Source organism: Blennius ocellaris (genome assembly GCF_963422515.1).
Source record: "Blennius ocellaris genome assembly, chromosome: 1".
NCBI lineage: Eukaryota > Metazoa > Chordata > Actinopteri > Blenniiformes > Blenniidae > Blennius > Blennius ocellaris.
Window position 1 is genome coordinate 27522870 of NC_137650.1, and position 18687 is coordinate 27541556.

Consider the following 18687-nt stretch of genomic DNA (forward strand, 5'->3'; position numbering starts at 1 on the left):
TTGTTATTTCTTTTCATACTGATGAGGGATTTTAAAATCATATAAAACATATAAAACCCCTAGTCTAAAGTAAGGTAACACAAGTCAATTTTGTTCATTGTTTTACATCGCTGCATAGACTCCAAGCACTTCCGCATCAATGGACATCAATGGTGTGACAAATTCAGAAGTAGGATAACTAAATAATAATTGAAATTTGAATACGAGTTGAAAAAGTGTTGACATGCATAATATCTTGTGTGCAATTTATAGAGTTTTTAACCACAGAAACGCCGCATCTCCTCACATCGTTACTTGCTGAGTATTTGTTTGAGTTGGGGTCACAGGTATGTGTTGGTCACATCTGACTACCTCCCCTCAAACCAATCAAGCCAGGGGATGACAGTGGCCGCGAGGGTAGTTACTCACGCTGTGCTTTACTTGACTGTCACCATTAACTGATTTTATTTGTTTACATCCCGACGGTCTCTGATTGGCTGTCAGTGTCTGTCTCCACGGCAACATGCTGAGTCAGTGATGGTCCGTAGTAGAATTCGACTAAAAATAAAATACCCGGCCAGCAGCCGTGTGGATTCTGGATGATTAAGCGAGGTACCGCCCAACCCCCACCCACACCCGGGGCCCACTTGGGATCTTGTCTGGACAGCGAAGTCACCATCTTTTCTGACTACTTATCAAGAAATCACAAAACCCTTCTGGCATTTACTCATGTGTCTCTGACTGAGAATGACTTTTAATTTCTTAAAAATAATAAATAAATAATGCCCCACTTACGAGCTCCCTGTTCTCTCATATGTTGTTTCAAAGCCATTAATTATAAGTCACTTTGGCCAAAGAAAATGCAAGAATTGCAAATTAGATATTTCTTTCTTTGTGGGTCTCCGGAGAACACGTTCTGCAAAATGCTGAGTCAGCAGGCTGGCACAGAACCGAAGGCAGGTGCTGCAGATCTCACCGCAAGGTTTTATTTTTGCTCTAAAGAAAGTCATAGTCAAGTTTCTTTCTGCCTCATTGTACATATTGAAATGAATTAATGTTTTCTGGAATCACACTGAATATTATTTAGATTTTGTCATATTTGTACAATTTTTATCAACAGGTAAAGACTGAATATTCACTTCCTGTTTAACAAACTGTATAATGGCTGCTGTGTTATGACTAAATATAAATGGTGGAAAGGTGTGTGTTTGTTTGCATAAGCGGATGTTTCTGCGAAGGGTGTGTGAATGCGAAAGTCGGTGGTTTTCGATGTCTTTTTGATCGCCAACCACAAACTGAAAAATCCTGGGTTTTTACAACAGCAGCTGTTTGTGTGTGTGTGTGTGAGACCGCCGGTGGGTGTGGCAAGGCACAGATTAACTGATTAGATCCGAAGAAGAAATTAAACGGGGGTCATTTCCAGGTCACTGTCATGCACACTGTGCATCGCGGGCCTCCCGCCATTTAAAAGAGATTGGCGTGTGGATTTGCTGTACGTGAGCAGGCTTGTGAGCGCGTGTTAGGCTGTTTGTCGAGCGCTGGCTGCAGATCACATCTGAACATGCAGGGGTTTTTTTGGGGGTGGGGTGGGATGAAGTGCATTGTGTTTTGAGCTCATTTGTCTCCTGCGTGAATGTGTGCGTAGGCAAAGTTGCTGTAAAGAAAGAAGACCTGCAGAAGTATCACGGGAAAGACACCTGGTTCCAACTGCAACCTGTCAGTGCTGACTCAGAGGTGCAGGTCAGTACAGAGAGAACACACAATAACACTTCTTAAACACAAAGCTGTCATCCTCCCCCCCCCCCCCTCCTCTTTGTGTTTAATATCAACCGGCTTGGCTTTGTTCTGGGCTGAATACTTCCTGCTATATAACGGCACGTGTGCCGAAGGCCAGCATTAACATTTCAAGCACATCTTAACTGTGAATTATCAGGAGTTATCTCAGTGGTAGAAAAGCTTTTAATTTGGCACATAATGAAGTTACAGGTCGACACGCTCTTCCAATTTCCTCAACAAAACACCCCAGAATTATTTTTTTTATTCCCTTAAAAATGTTGTGCTTTCTTCAAAATTGTCATAATCACAGTGAGACAGAGCTGCGTGGTGATGAGTGCAATGAGATCCTGTTGTACTAATGGGATTAGCGCTGTTGTAGTGGGTGTTAAGCAATGAGTGTTTTTAATAAGTAACCATATATAGCATCATACACAGCATGTCCCTGGGAATTAAAAGTAAAACAATAAACAAACACTTGGTGGGTAATGAAATATAGGTGCACTCAAATGTCCTCTTACTTTACCAGATCAAGAATGTGAAAAACAATTATTGTCATTATCAATTTTTTTTTTTTATTATTATTTTATTTAATTTTTTTCAAATTTACCATAATCTCCACAGGAAAATAAAAACATGCTGCAAATTCACACCACCAAAAAGGCTGTGAGATCCTGGAGTGTCCAGTTAACGCTGAGAAAAAAACTAAACAAATCATAATTTTGAACACAAATTCATTCAGAAAATGTGTTTTATTGTTGATGCTGAAATTCAGAGGATTTTTGATCCTGCATATAGGATATGGGGATATATGTTTGATAAAGAATCTCCATGTCAAGGTATGAATCGGGGCATAAACCCAAACAAACACGCAGTGTGTGCACATGACACATTGGGCCTGCAGGGTCAAAGTCATCTGACTCTGTGTTGACTGCTAAACAAAACACAGTAGTTTCACCTCTGGTGCAGCTCCGTTTATGGCTAGCAGTGAACACACAACCACTATTTTAGGTTTCTCATGAATGATCAATGATGAAACGGCAGGTGGCTGTGTGAGTGAATAAAACGTGTTTCAACTGTAGTTTTGATTTGCTGTCGAACTTATCAGTAAGATCTCAGAAAGTTATTTTTTTGAATGAATATGTAAGGAGATAAAGCTGAATTATTCCCATCTTTCTGAGAAAGAATTGGAAACAGTAAAACGTTGATTTAAAAATTCACATGTCGATATTTATTAGGACGGCGCTTTGCGTAAATTCAAACATCATTTTAAACTGTGGAAACTGCTGAAATGCTGGATAATTCATTTTCTTGCCAACTAGGGCGCACTGATCTCTGACACAGACAAGCACATTTTGTTTGTGAAGCAAGTGGAGAGAAACATTTAAAACTTTGTCAAGCTTTAGTGATGTTTTATTCTGACAAACACTAGTTTTACCTGCCATGTACGGCCGCTAATGGAGACCAAAACAAACAAACAAATGAATGTTATTCATAAGAAAAAAAAAAAAAAAATGTGTTGTTGGAGTTTTGATCCACTAATTCATTGCGGAATTCCCAAATCTTCCGGTGATCAAATATGAAGTGGATTTATTTGGCCGCGCTTCTTCAATACATGTGCAACATTTTCTACTATTCACAATTCAGCAGTGTCACTCACCCACACACAGACGCGCACAGAGCGAGAGGCACAGTGAACAGTAACATCTGCAGACAGATGGGTGTGTGTAGCCCCGGAGCGGCAATGTGAAACAGAGACACATTCATCCGGGGAGCCGGGGAGAGGAAGGATGTGTGTGAGAATGAGAGAAGAGAGAGAAAAGGCGAAGGAGAAGGATCAAATGAAGTAGGAAGATAGAGTGTCACTCTTCTCTTTTCAATAGAGGACACATTGTGTTGGCTGTGCGCACGTGTGTGTGTGTGTGTGTGTGTGTGTGTGTGTGTGTGTGTGTGTGTGTGTGTGTGTGTGTGTGTCTCCTCTGCTTGAATTGCTCAGAAAGAGCAACGCCTGTGAGTTTGCATACTGATGCTGTTAATTAATGAAGCTTTTCTTGACAGCTGCAGCACGACACTGTCATTATGTCATTAATCCAATCACTTCAGAGGAAAAATAACTTCAGCGTGACGTTCCTGCTCACAGCTATTTTTTCACAGTGTGTCTCCGTTGACGGAGGAATGCCACTTGTTTGTGTTTTCCTGCTGTAAAAGGACTTATCATGTTACTGTGCATAAATCAGGCCTTTCTCAGAAAAAAAAGCACTTCCAGCTGCTGTGCCCTAGTTAAAATCCACAATGTTGTGTCTGTATTTCTTCGGATTAAATTGAGTAAGACGTATGGTCGAACCTCTCTTGGCATGTTGACAAACAAGGTTTGTGATTGAATTAGGTTGCATGTCGTTGTGCAGAATCTGCAGAAATTCACCACACAAGCTGACATCCAGAACTAAAGTGAACACCTACAGTTTCCAGCTGACAGCTCCTGAACCTTTAATGCCTCTGCGCTCATTATGGAAAAGAACGGATACAGGGGGGGAAAAAAAAAAATGTCTGTGTTTGTGTATCCTGCAGGGAAAAGTGCACCTGGAGCTGCGTCTGAGTGAAGTCATCACAGACAGCGGCGTCATCAACCATAAACTGGCCACACGGTGAGGCCACACACATACACACATGCACACACACACACACACACACACACACACACACACACACACACACACACACACGACGCACGTATACATACGTCATATCGTTCTTTCTGCTATTTATTATTGAGTGAAACAGCAAAACAATAATTAGCAATTGTAGGGACGATAACGAAACATTGGATTTGCATGAATTGTTTCCCTGAAAATAAAACAATGGGCAACGTGCCTGTCTTTAACTTGACACGTTTTTCAAACAGATCAGGATAAAAGCAATAGTAGCACATCTTATTTGCTCATCTGCAAGTGCGTAGGCATTTTCCCGAGTGTGAGCACTTATAAAGTGGCAGACCAAGCTCCAATTGATTAAGAAAAGTATATTTTTCTATGAAAATAATTGAGATGAACACTATGCTTATTCTGCTCAAAACCTAACCTTAAATTGTGAAGTATCACAAAGCCACTTGCTGGGTATTGACCGGCAGGGAGAGGTGAATTTCTGTGTATTTGTAAACTACAAATCTTAATTTGTGTTGTTTTTATATAGTACCGAATTTCGGTGGTAATTGATAAAGTGTGCAGGGGTGGTTTTGTGTGTGTGTATAGGTGCGTGTGCGTGCTTGTTGGCTTTTCCAGCTTCTGTAACATGCAGCAGTAAAGTCTGATGATGAGCCAGTGTGGCTTCATTCCCAGAGCACATTGTGGGTAAGGAGCTTAAAGTGGAGAGCAGCAGGTCAGCTCGTCAGATTTCTCTAGAAAGACACGTGTGTGTGTTTGTGTGTGTGTGTGTGTGACAGAGAGGTGGTAGAGAGAGAGAGCGAGAGAGAGAGAGAGAGCTGTGTCCATTCAGCTCCGCTGGCTAGAGAAATCATACACTTCATTCAGTCAAAGTTAAGCTGGTGTGGACTGCCGACTCAGCCTTATTCACATCTTAAACACCTGCTGAGTCAAGTTCTGCATCAACGCAACACTATTACCTGTGCTATGAGTGCCGATGAGCCGTAGTGGTTGGCACTCTCTCCTCATGGCAAGAATCTCCGCGGTTCAATTCCCGGTTGGGATTATACGTCAGAAATCTCGCATCCTCCGTGTTATTAAAAGACAAACAAAACAATACAAGGAGGACTGAGCCTTATGTTCGGCCTCACTGCTCATTATGAATATACTTCTGAGTAAAAAGCAGTATGTTGCACAAAAGCAAAAAGTCAACGCCTAATCTGACACATTTCCCTCCTGCACAGTGGGTGGAGGAGCGTCTTTTATGTGCATGCACTGACTGAAAGTGAGAGATGAGCAGGGGTCTCGAAACTGTGACTTCTCACTAAAAGTCGACACCCTCAGATTTTCTTCTAACCACACGCCATCCTGACTCACAACTGACTTCCTATCAGGTTGTGTATTCGCGTTCACGCCTCGCCTTGTCTTTTTGCATTCGTTATGACAATAAAGGTTTCTACTTACACCGTTGATATTTGATGGGGATATTTGATATTTAATTGAGATATTGGGGAATTTTAGAATTTTTTCTGAGGAAAAGAAGTATTTTAACAAAACGCTCATCTTCCTGTGGTAAGTTACGGTAATGTTCAATCGTCAACGACACTGACTCATACACGCATCCTATTCGTATGCGTGAATGTTTCACGGCTGGGGGGGGGCCGCTGATGTAATTCACTTCCTTTTTATTTGAGTGAAATTGTTTTTGGCAGGAAACGTGGGCGCGGGAGAGAGGCACATTAACCTAATATGAGTAATGTCAACTAAAACAAATAAGTCTACCTCAGCACCACTGTCTGGCATGTCAGGGTTCAGAGCGCTGATGTGAGAGAGGAAAGAGAGGAGAGACCGGACGGACGGACGGGGGTGCTGCATTGTAGGCCAAGCAGGGGTTATATAAACAAGCTTACTGGACAGGAAGTGCTCTGGCATTAGTGATGCTTAACCCAACCCTCGCCTTATTCCTTATTAGGGATCTGTGTGTGTGTGTGTGTGTGTGTGTGTGTGTGTGTGTGTGTGTGTGTGTGTGTGTGTGTGTGTGTGTGTGTGTGTGTGTGTGTGTGTGTGTGTGTGTGTGTGTGTGTGTGTGTGTGTGTGTGTGTGTGTGTGTGTGTGTGTGTCACTACAGTTTTGGGCAGTGCAGTGACTTGCCGTGTAATTCATCATGTGGTATGACGAGTGGCGCATCATCGTGACACACAGGAAGTGTCCTGCTTGGCTACTAATCCCCTTACAGTATGATGTCATGCGGTAACGGGACACTGGGGACACATAGATAGATAGATAGATAGATAGATGGATAGATGGATAGATAGAAAAAAATGCAGTTAAAATAACATCTATTTATAGTAATGTGACATGTATCAAAATCTAAATGGTTTCTATTTTTAATTATCCATATTTTTAATAATGTCAATATCCTGTATTCCATTTTAGGTTTTTTTGTTTTCATCTGGCAAATTAATTTATTTAATCAAATTTCAACTATTTAGTCAGATAATAATGCACTTTTAGTCTCATTAATCTTAGATGCCGCTCTTTGAGTAGTGTTTTATTCTTGACTTATACATCTTTTGTTGATTTTTTTTTTTTCTTAATTGTTTTATCTGGGGGGGGGGGGGGTTGTTTTTGTTTGTTGTTTTGGATCTAAGAGCTTAATGTAGTTGTAATCGTAGTCATATTTACCATTTGGGGGGAAATTTTAGCCACTACGTGAAACAGATATTCAGACGACAAGTCTATTTTTCTTTATAATTGTGTTCTGGCATTTCAGGTTTTTTTTAAACTGAGATGTTTGTATTCACAATAAAAAAAATGTTTTTGAACAAGCAAATTCAATCAGTAAAGAAGGGCTGCAATTAGTTCTGCTTGTTGTATGCACTAAACAAGTGTCACAATTTGTGTTTGTTTTGTGCCTTCAACGTGTAACTCAGAGATGTTTTCCTCAATTTTATTTCATTGTGGTCATTGTAGTCGTTTTCATCCATCATTTAGGTGATTTGGCCTTACTTTGTCTGTGTGTTGCTATTTTGTGGTCGGATTTGTTTTTCTTTTGCTGTAGCCTTTTTGTTTCCTTATTGGTCACTTTATGTATTTACGGTTCATTTCAATTCCTCGTCATTTTGCATCATTTCTCTTCTTTTGTATATTCTGAATCATAATCATTCTTTCTCTCTTTTCATGAATTGAACGATCATTTAGGGTTACCAAGTCTGCGGCAGGCTTGTTAATGTCTGTCAATGATCTAATACTCGTTACGCGGTTATACAAAAATAAAGACTAACTTAATTTAAGCTTGAAGAGTAAACAACAGTCTCTCTCGGGGCTGATTTTGACCCACGGCCCGTGTTTCCATAGTAACACGAAGTCACCTGTGAAAAAATAAGGAAACATGGCGAGATTTTTGTCCTGCCAGAATGAAAGGAAGTTGTGTGTTTGGTCTGTCAAGTTCATGCAAGAGTTTCATTTAGATACTAACTACTGAGGAAAATGTTAATACATTAGATTACAGTCTTGAGCTGTCGTTTACGACCGCTTCTCACAAAAGTTGGCAAATGTAAGTAAACGTGGAATAAAGTCGCTGAATAGAATTTTATATATTAGTTGATATCCAGTGAATTTGGTGAGCAGACCATCAAAACAGTGAAAATTTAAGACTATGACACAATGCCTAGCACATCTGCTCAGCTGTGTTTCTGTGTTTGTGTGCAAGACAATGTTGAGACAAAGCTCTTTATTTTTTCTCTAAGAAGACACTGGGATATGTACAGAGGAACCACATTCGAGCAGGTTGTCATTTTTCTTGAGGTTATGGCACCCTTTGCTGTGTTTTACTTTGTTTTGGCTCTCAGATTATCTGCCTGCTGCCGTGTGTGTGTTGTTTCTGGATCATGCCGGATTTAAAACTGGCGCAGGCATTCGCCAAAAAGCTCAAAGGGAATTACTTCCCTCTTTCCCTCGTCTCTTCTTTTGGGCCCTCGTTGTTGTTTTTGCCTTTCCTACAATCGGACGCACGCAGACAATTCACACAGGATGTCTCATTCACAAAGAAACCTTTGACAGAGCCCCTCGCATGTACATGCCATAACATACCATACAGCTTCTATCGCACAGAGGAACGGTAGAAGAGATCGCCGAGTCTCATACGGGCTGTGCGGGGATGATTAAACTAAAAGCTTTGCAGAGATGTCAGATTGGGTATCCATTCCCAGTGGTCTTGACAACATTCCTGACCCTTTCACATTAGTCATTTGATTACATATCAATAGAGTGTAAAGAGTCCCCTGAGAGCATTGTCAGCTTGTTTGTTTTTTGCCCTTTGTAATACAGCTTTTAGAAATGTGTTTTTCATTTGGAATTGCATTAAAAAAAACAAAAAAAAACAAAAAACTGTGTGAGCTTGTGTTTTGAAATTGTCTGCACAGTGCAGCTTGTAATATTTTAGAAGAAACCTGGATGAATTCTCACCATGCCCATTGCTTGGTTTACTTAATCCCGTGTTGCTCCGATACAGATATCAGCAGTTAAGCTTGTGCAATAATGTGACATTTCAAATGTGTGTTTCTGCAGAGTGTTGGAGTGCCAAGGTCTGCCAATCGTCAATGGCCAGTGTGATCCGTACGCTGCCGTGTCTTTATTAGGTCCTTCAAGGTCAGCTTTACTACATCAGTAAACCAGATTTTACCGGTTACCATATGGTGCTTTGCTGATGACATGTTTACATTTCTTTGTTCTTCCCCCGTCTCAGGTCAGAAGCCAAAAAGACCAAAGTGAAAAGAAAAACCAACAATCCACAGTTTGAGGAGGTTTTCTATTTCGAGGTAATTTACCAATAATTTAAAGATAAATGCCCACGTTTCATTAAAGCAGAAAGTACAACCTCGTCCATTTATTGACACAGAAGGATGTTTTATTTATTTATTTATTTTAGTCAAGGCACAAAGGTGTTAGTATAATGTTGTCATGATATGATTTTTGTTTTGTTTTTAACGATTCTTTATTTGTAAATCTTTCAACATAGGAACAAAAACAAGCACAAAACGACAACCAACAAAGACTTAGACATGTCTGGATAAACAACTGCAAATTGCAGATAGATGTAATGTTCACAGAGTCACAATGTCAAATGAATTTTCAATCATCCTCCACAGATAGGATTTTTTATAACGCCATAAAAAGTGAATTGCAATTTTCACTGGCATCTGACAGGATAAATAATAGTTCTCTCAAGCAAGATATTAAGAGTTTAATTCTTCATTGCTTTTTTTTCTACATATACAATTCTCGCTGTACAAAATATCTAATAATTGTTAATAAATAACTAAATACAATTGAACAAATCCAGATAGAAGCAAGGTCAAATTAGCAGGTGACAATCAAAATGTCTGACAGGAACATTTTTCACAGGTCCAAATTGATTAATTTAAATTGATTATTCATTACATTAATGTTGAACACTGTTATAGTTATAACGTTGAAAAACCAAACAATAGCATGGGCTCACAAATGATCGATTTTATGGACTAGTTGATGATGGTGAAAATCTAGAAATTGGAACGTGAGTTCACTGAGAAAACTGCTACATTTTTATTCTATATTTTATTGAACAAAGAAATATATATTACACAGTTTGATTGTTGACACTCACACCACTTGATCAGCAGTGCTTCTTTTCTTGGAATGTCCTTCTGAAAACAAGTCACACTTTGCATTTACACTAATTGATATGTATTAGCTCGTATTTATAGGAGTATCTCAGACACACACACACATTTCCTTTCAGACTGCCCCTGCTAACCGTCTCTCACAGCAGCAATGCCGTGGCATTTTTGTAGCGCTCCGCCCTCAGGCCTCCTCGCTGCAGCACCAGCAGACGGCGGGACAAGAGTATGATTGATTCAGACAAACCAAACAATCTGGCCCATTGATTTCTGAGCGACAAGACCGTCTTATTTATTCCCAACCACCACATGAACCCGCCTGGGCATAGCTTGTGGTGCCCTTCTGCCTGCTGCCCAGCGATCGTCACACAAATACAGCCCATCCATCTCAGTTCTGTCATGTGATGCTCCCTCTTTTTTTTTTTTCTTCACTGGTTTGAAATTTATAGTCTTATTGTTCCAAGCTCTGATATTTCACTGAGACTCAAACTGGGACAGATAGTGAGCATCAAAGCAAAGCATTTGCAATTTTCCAACAAAACCGTTATTCATTCTTCTTCTATGCCCACTTTCTCCACGCTGAGGGCAACTGGAGTCTTTCCCAGCTGACATTTGGTGAAGTTCAGCGTACGAGCAGTCCATCACATCCTAACAATTGTCTGAAGAAGTTAGAGTCGACTCGCCCATCCTTCTTAAATACTTACTTACTACCTACTTTTTTTTTTTTTATAAATCAAACTTAGGGTGGAGGTTGGTTGCAGCCAATCCCAGCTGATCAGTGGGCCAGTCCACAGTTAACAGTTACTGTTCACTCTCTGTTTGCCACTGCATGCTTTTTGACTATAGCTGCTGTGAGCTGACAGTGTAAACCTCGATTTTATTTTGTCAGTCGCTCTGAGCTCTGCCATTCAATTCTAGGTGACGCGGCCACTGAGCTACACAAAGCGGCAGTTTGATGTTGAAGAAGAGGACGTCGACAAACTGGCGCTGAGGTGAGTCACTAATTGATTCAACTATGTCCAAGGTCGGGACGAGACGTCACGACAGGCGTCAGTCGTGCTTTAATGTCACATGTCACATTGGGTTTGTGTTTTTCAGGGTGGATCTGTGGAACGCCAGCAATCTGAAGTTCGGAGACGAGTTTCTGGGAGGTGTGCGAGTTCCTCTGCGGGTCCTGGGCCAGGCCGGGGTCCACGACGCCTGGTGAGCCGAATATCCCCCAATACATCATCCTCTGTCGTGACCCAGTCGTCACTCCGGGTGTGCGTTTTATAGTTTTTCCACTGAATGAGTGCCACACTGAACGCCTGCCGCAGCGGAGCTGCTTGGGTTTCATTGTCGTTGGCTGTTGACTTTTTGAATGTGCGTCACCATAGCAACACCAGAGCCATAGCAAGTGCCAACAGTCACAACAAATGTCTTATAAGTTTTTGTTATTTTATTTAATTATTGACCAAGTTAGATTTGTTTGTGCACTGGAAGTTGGGTTTTTTTCCCAGCCTGTTTTTGTGTTTGTGTCAGAGATTACATGTTTGATTTGGAGAAGGAAAACATTTGCCTCTCCTTTGAATGTTGCCTTGGAGAATCAAACAAGGACACTAAGAGGAAAAAAACTGAGTGAATAGTACAAGTCAATTTCAGAGACGAATAATCATTCACTTGAATGAAAAGTTAAAATGCATCTTAGACCGTTTGTTTGGGGGCATACATATCATCATAAGTTGTACACTAATAAATTAGTGACTTTGTTTCTGGCTTTTTCGTATATATATAGTGGGTTCAGAGCTCCTTGACTGTATTTGGTTGCTTTTTTTGGCCATATGAGAACCACAAACTCAATATTGACTTTGTTTCCGGCAACTCTGTTTTGCTCTGACAGACTCAATTTGTTTGCAATATGAACATAATAATGATAAAACTCCATTATTTTGCTTATGAAATGCAATCAGGAAAGAAAAACAATGGCAACCGAATACATTTGTAATGATTGTTGCTAAACATCTGATGAAAAGGTGAACCAGGCCAGTTACTTCCGATCTTTTGGAACCTCCTGCAATATAACAAGCGTTTTTTATTCTCAAATAATTTTTTTCACAAGGTTTGATAAAATGGTTTTAATCCCGTTCTTTTGTCACCTTCAGGTACTTTCTGCAGCCCAGAGAGAACGGAGGGAAGTCCGTGAAGGTGGAAGAGCTCGGCTCTCTGCGTCTGAACATCGTTTACACCGAGGACCACGTCTTCCCCTCCGCTCACTACACTCCCCTCAGAGACCTGCTGCTGCACTCTGCCAACGTGGAGGTGCATGTACGTGAGAGTATCTCTCTTTTACCGACGCCTCTTTCACCGCCGTGCTGTCACATTGTCGCGTCTGAACTGCTCCACCGTGTCTGTTCAGCCCGTGTCGGCGTCCACGGCTCACATTCTGGGGGAGGTGTGCCGAGAGAAACAAGAGGCCGCCATCCCACTCGTGCGTCTTTTCCTTCATTACGGCAAAATAGTGCCCTTCATCAGCGCCATCGCGCACGCTGAGGTTAACCGCACACAGTAAGTGACTTGTCACCCGCAACACATACTTTATGAAAAAAAAAAAAAAAGTGAACAAAATATATAAGATTCATTTTGAAAAACAGCTAAAATATCGGCTTTTAAGTCACTGTTTTGCTGACATTATTAATTGAAGTGGATTTAGAAATGCAAGTCGGCAGGGTTTATGTGAATGTCAGCGAGCGTAGCAGTCTGATTCGGCTGTGAAAGTATGTGCTGCCACTGTGATATTATTTACTTTGGATATTAAATGACTCTCAGAAATCATTTTGTTTATTTACTTTGGCAGCCTTTGACACTCTCCGCCTTCTTTTCTAGGGATCCGAACACCATTTTCCGGGGAAACTCGCTGACTTCTAAGTGTATTGACGAAACCATGAAGCTGGCAGGAATGCACTATCTGCAAGTCACACTCAAACCAATCATAGACGAGGTATTTTTCCCTCACTCTGGATTAGCTCCGAAATCATCATTCCATGTCTTTCCCAAGGATATTTTGTTGAATCAATTTTAAATGGATGTTTTGATACTTTTCTGAATTGTTCCAGATCTGCACGGAACACAAGCCCTGTGAAATTGACCCAGTCAAGCTCAAAGAGTCTGAGAACCTGGACACGAATAGAGTAAGAAGCGCGTGTGTGGGTGTGTGTGTGTGTGTGTGTGTGTGTGTGTGTGTGTGTGTGTGTGTGTGTGTGTGTGTGTGTGTGTGTGTGAGTGTGTGCATGCGTGTATGTCTTTGTAACCTCTGGCCTGCCTCTCTCTTCAGGAAAACCTCCGTCAGTATGTGGACCGCATTTTCAACGTCATCACAACCTCTGGCGTTCGTTGTCCCACCGTGATGTGCGACATCTTCTTCTCCCTGCGAGAGTCGGCCGCCACTCGTTTCCAAGGTAACTTCACCTCTTTGAAGGACTTGCAGGCGAGTGGAGAACGCTGCTAACGAGGAGCAGGAAATGAATCACAATAAAGAACAGGATGTGCAAGATGTCCAAGGACACTTTCCTCCATTCGCTCCGGATCACAGAAAGGCCTTTTGTGCTTCGCTATTCGTGTCAAACACAAGACCACTTACGCCTCCTACACACTTCATAAAGCAATGTGCGCTATGGTATGGAGTAATGTGTCTTGTACTGTGCTGCCTTCTACTGGCAGCTTGAAGCTATTGCATATCTGTTATAACCTGTGTGTGATGCTGTGTAGAGCAACTATCATAAAAAAAAAAAAAAGAAAACGGAAAATAAAAGTTAAATTGAACCTGTTTTCTCTGTAATTTAGTTAGAATTTTAAGTCCCTCTTGTTTTCCCCCTTTTTTTCTAGTCGACCAAGACGTGCGATACACAGCAGTGAGCAGTTTTATCTTTTTGCGTTTCTTCGCCCCGGCCATCCTCTCCCCGAACCTATTCCATCTACGACCGCACCATCCAGTGAGTCTGATACCTAAATCTAACAAACAGGATACAATAAAACACACACGCACCACATTTATGCACATCTGAAAGTAGACACTGCTGAAGATTTGTAGATTTTTGCTTCACCAGATGTTTTTTTTTTTTCCCTTGTGGGAAAGTTGTCGACGGGCTACACATTTAGCGGCTCCCATTTCTAAATGGTTCTGAATTGCTTTTTGATTCTTATTTCCCTAATTTCTGTAGTCAAAGCTGTTAAATGTTTTCTTTTCTTTTGAAACTTTACAGTATCTCACATAGATCAAGATGATTTATTTTGATATTAAAATGGCTTTTCTCACAAAGTTGCTCAAGGTTCAGGATTGGATTTCCGTTTTTACCTTATTTCTCTGTCTGCAGGATCCCGCCACGTCCCGAACACTCACCCTCATTTCCAAGACGATCCAGACCCTGGGAAGTCTGGCTAAATCTAAATCGGTGAGTTTCTAGGTTCAAAGTACTTTTTTTTTGTCAGTATTCTTTAGCCTAGACTTGACATTTAACTCTAAAGGGTTAAATTCATGACTTGCTTTGTTCTCTTTCTGTTACTCTTTCTTTCCAAACTTTTCCTTTTTCCTTCCAAGGCCAATTTCAAAGAGTCTTACATGGCTGCATTTTACGACTACTTCAATGAGCAGAAATATGCCGATGCTGTGAAGAATGTGAGTGTCCGATTTCTCTTCTTCTCACATGCGGTGAATCTTTGCCAGTTTGCCCGATGAAATACTCTTTTGTGAAGCCGCGAGAGTGGAGGGAAAGATATCAACGCCTGGTTTCAACTTTTGTGTGGAGGGAAAGGAGGATTTTTAGGGGGGGGATGGTGAACAAAAGTTGCCTCGACAATAATTTATTTTGATAAATTGCATCTTTTCCTCTTGGCTCCACAGTTCCTGGACCTGATCTCCACATCTGGCAAATGGGATCAGAAGAGTATTGAAACGCCTATCATGCTCAAAGAGGGGTGAGGAGTCTTCCTTAATGTTGAACTCATACATGTATAAAAGAAACAGATGCAAAATCTGGCAGCGAAACTCACTCTACCTACCACTTACACAGAGATTATGATTAAACTGCCACACTGGGTACAGTGGCTGCTTCCATTACATTGATCTTTATAAGTCCACTGCTAATGTCTCAGCTTGAATGTTTGTTTGTTTCCAGCTTTTTGAGGTCGTCCTGGCTTCTTCGTCATCTACCTTTAGACAACAGACCAGGCAGAGATTGAACGATAACTGACAGCACTCAGACGTTAGTTAACTTGTGTCTCATTCTCATCTCACAGGCAGCCCTTGACTTTAATTCCAAAGACAAATACTTCAGGACTCTGTGACATAGGCGGTATCTTCCAAGTGACTAGAATTCATTTCAGAATTGCTGCAAATGTAGAAATGTCAGATAACAAGGAATTAAGTAAATTGGACCTGTAATGTGATCAATTCGGCTAACTTTAAAAAGATTGCTTTGGACTAAAAAGTTAGTCGTAGACCAAGGGGTCCTTAAAATAGCAGTTCAGTAGTGTCCAGAAGGTAAAGTGAAAAATCTATTTTCATACGTTTGAGGTTTTGGGCCGCTTTAGAACTAAGAAATAAAGTTTAAAGATTAATCAAAGTAATATGAATCAGATTAAAAAGATAATGTCATTTCGTATGTATAGTGAAGTTAGGATCCTCCCCCCCCAAAAAAAAATCAACAGATTATTTGACTTGTCTGCAGTCCTTATGTTGAATAATGCAAACCAGCTTGCGCCTGTAGCCTCAGTGCAGATGAACATATGTGTGTGTGGCACCAATCTTTCCATGTAGCTACAAATATGAGTCCTTCCTGAATTGGCCGAAGATCCTGCAAGGGACAACTTGTGTTCTGATACGTTTACAAACTGAACAGTTCCAGGAAAGTTACATCTGAGGTGTTAAACGCAGCCACCTCTTGCAGCGCTTGTGCGGCTGTTTTGACGAAGTATGAATTTAACGAGGCGATAAAGCAGAGCTAACAGTAGTTGTGCCGGCGCCTCATTTATCAATACCCCATCCCCCCTCCTTTCTCTCATTTCTGCTACCGGGCGTAGGAGTGTAAAACTCACTATAAAGAGGGTTGATGGGAAAGGGTCAAAAGACACGAAGGGCAGGTAAGAGCTTCTCTGTGTAAAGGCTTTGCCCTTGTGACCCCTCCACTTCCTGTGTGTGCAATGTGACCTTCCCGAACCAAGCTGGCTATCTTCTCTCCCACCTACCTCATGCGCTGCTGTAGATGCTGCTGCCCTTTACTTTATATCCCTCCTGCTCGTGAGCTGCTGCAGCACTGACACAAAAGTGTGACGCTGAGTGGTGGATTCATTTTCCGTCTCTCTGCATTTAAAGCATGCGGCGACCGTAAGGGTATAAAGTAAAGTGCCAACCTGCTTACCTCGGGGATGTCTACTAGTGCTAATGGGCCTCCTCGCTGTGCCAGACATGCTTGGTGTGACAGTGACAGCAAGGGTTGGTTACTGTACAAACATTTCTGGGATCTCATATTTGCCCACATCTTGGCCCTTTTATACCCTTTCCTGCCCACACCGCGACCCACATCATTTCCACACCGTTTCCTGCACAGCCCGTGCCAGATGTGAAACCAGCACCCTCTCCCAACTTGGTAATGTGAAGAAAAAAAAGTAAAAGAAAGAAAGAAAATGTTCCAGCTATGAAGTTTCAACCTTGATGTTCATAACCCTGGTTCTTTGTTCTCGATCCTTTGGCCCTCAAACTCAAAGCAGCTCCAAACATCCTGCCATGTCCTCCCCTTTAAAGGAGCATACCGGTGATTTTACATGTTTTATCGACAAATTGTGTTGACCTCGCATGTCTCAAAGCATAACAAGCTTTCAACATTTTGATTCTGAGTCACAGGCAGCCATTGATTGGATGTGTTTCAGCGAGCCCACATCATCAGATATCAGTTTGTTTGTAAAAAACACCATATGATATATATGATGGAAATGATTCTTAACCATTTTAAATATAGAATTCTTGGTAGTAAACTTGTACACTGAAAACTTGAAACCAATTTTTGGTTTATCTTTTTATATTAAATGATTTAAAGATTGACCAATACATTTCTGCTCTAACTTTATGAACTCATAAAAGAATTACCAATATGTGGATGACGCTCACAGAGCGTTTTGTAGTACACAGATACCTGCTCCGTGAATGGGACTGCATTACGGTGCAACATGTTAAGCATGATATGGATTGTGCAGATTGATTTTAATCAAATCAGAAAGCAGTGGCTGTCTGCAAGGCTGAAGAGACGTTTGTAAGATCCCGAGCTTTGATTTGGGCAAAGGTCACCACAGTGATAATCACACAATTTCTAGGTAATGGGAGGAAAATATGCAAAAACACTGGTACCTTTGATCAGCTGCCCCATCTCCTTATTGACTCATAGACACATCTATGAGTGTGTTGATTTTTTTTTGTTTTTGTTTTTGTTTTTACATGAACATCTATAATTGCATTAAAGAATATGCATTTGCATATGAATGAAGTTGTAAGTGCTAAATATTAGTGGACAAACTAAAACCGTTTTTTTAAATGTATTTATTAGATTTACACTGCAAGCACCAAATTTGCACTCCTCACCATTGAGGCTGAGAAACAAATCTGACCCATTCAAGCTTTCACTCTGATAGAGTTCAGCAGAATAACGTCTCTATTGTTTCCCTTCAGATTTATGATCAAGCGAGCACAGGGGAGAAACCGGTTTGGAATGAAAAACTTCAAGAAGAGATGGTTTCGCCTCACCAACCATGAGTTTACCTACCACAAAACAAAAGGTACGATCAGCGACCTCACATGTATCGATTCCTTTTCTGTATGTTTACATAATGTCACCAAATGTGTTTGTGGGATGTACAATGCTCACACTCAAGAACTGGAAAAAAATAACAAGTAATCTCAAATAAGTCAGCAAGTTTTGCTGATAATGGATGCTGTGTTTTCCCACAATGCAATGCTATATATATTTTAAAACTTGCTAGATATGGATATTGATATATCTTTACAAGTTTGTTTTCACGCATCAGGTTTCACGATGTGTGAATTCTTACATTACTTACATGTATAATCAAGTTATAACTTGTTTGGGGCAGTTACGTGAGATGCTATCAGTTTTTAGTGTTTCTCAGTGGTTCTCTGCAGAATTTCACACAAAAAAAGTTATGAAATTTCAGCGAATTAAGTGAAAAATTTACATGGGAATCACGTTAATATTAAGTTAAACCTGCAATGACGAAACCTTATAAATCCAGGGTATTGCACTAAGCAGGACCTTGATTATGAAAACTGAATCATGTCATTGCAAATCTCTGTAATGTATTTCACTGGTCTGATTACGAGACTGGCCATTTTTCTCTGGAAGTCGGTCTGAAAAGGTGAGGCTTCATGAGAAATCACGAGATTTATGTGAGGAACGGGCTGACACTGAGGACTGTATTCTATTTGTAAAACTGTTGATGAAAAGAAGAAGTTCTGCGAATCTGCACTGTTACACTTGCATGCCAATATATCTGCAACCATGCATGCATGCCTCCCTGCCTGGTTGCATGTATTCAAAAATGTCACCTACAACTATTTGATCCCATTTGTTTTTAATACCTTTATGTTAGGCTTT

At 40.8% G+C, this 18687-nt stretch overlaps 1 protein-coding gene across 1 annotated transcript in view; it reads left to right on the plus strand.

The window, feature by feature from the left end:
• Positions 1-18687, plus strand: part of rasa3 (RAS p21 protein activator 3) — a 41728-nt gene that overhangs the window by 17197 nt on the left and 5844 nt on the right. Inside the window, exons 4-19 of the mRNA XM_080500263.1 lie at positions 1625-1719; positions 4321-4397; positions 8961-9041; positions 9139-9211; positions 10970-11043; positions 11150-11254; positions 12193-12355; positions 12447-12595; positions 12914-13028; positions 13144-13218; positions 13362-13485; positions 13913-14019; positions 14401-14478; positions 14625-14702; positions 14928-15001; positions 17745-17851. Coding sequence (XP_080356389.1) covers positions 1625-1719; positions 4321-4397; positions 8961-9041; positions 9139-9211; positions 10970-11043; positions 11150-11254; positions 12193-12355; positions 12447-12595; positions 12914-13028; positions 13144-13218; positions 13362-13485; positions 13913-14019; positions 14401-14478; positions 14625-14702; positions 14928-15001; positions 17745-17851 — 1575 coding nt within the window. The remainder of the gene's footprint in view (positions 1-1624; positions 1720-4320; positions 4398-8960; positions 9042-9138; positions 9212-10969; positions 11044-11149; positions 11255-12192; positions 12356-12446; positions 12596-12913; positions 13029-13143; positions 13219-13361; positions 13486-13912; positions 14020-14400; positions 14479-14624; positions 14703-14927; positions 15002-17744; positions 17852-18687) is intronic.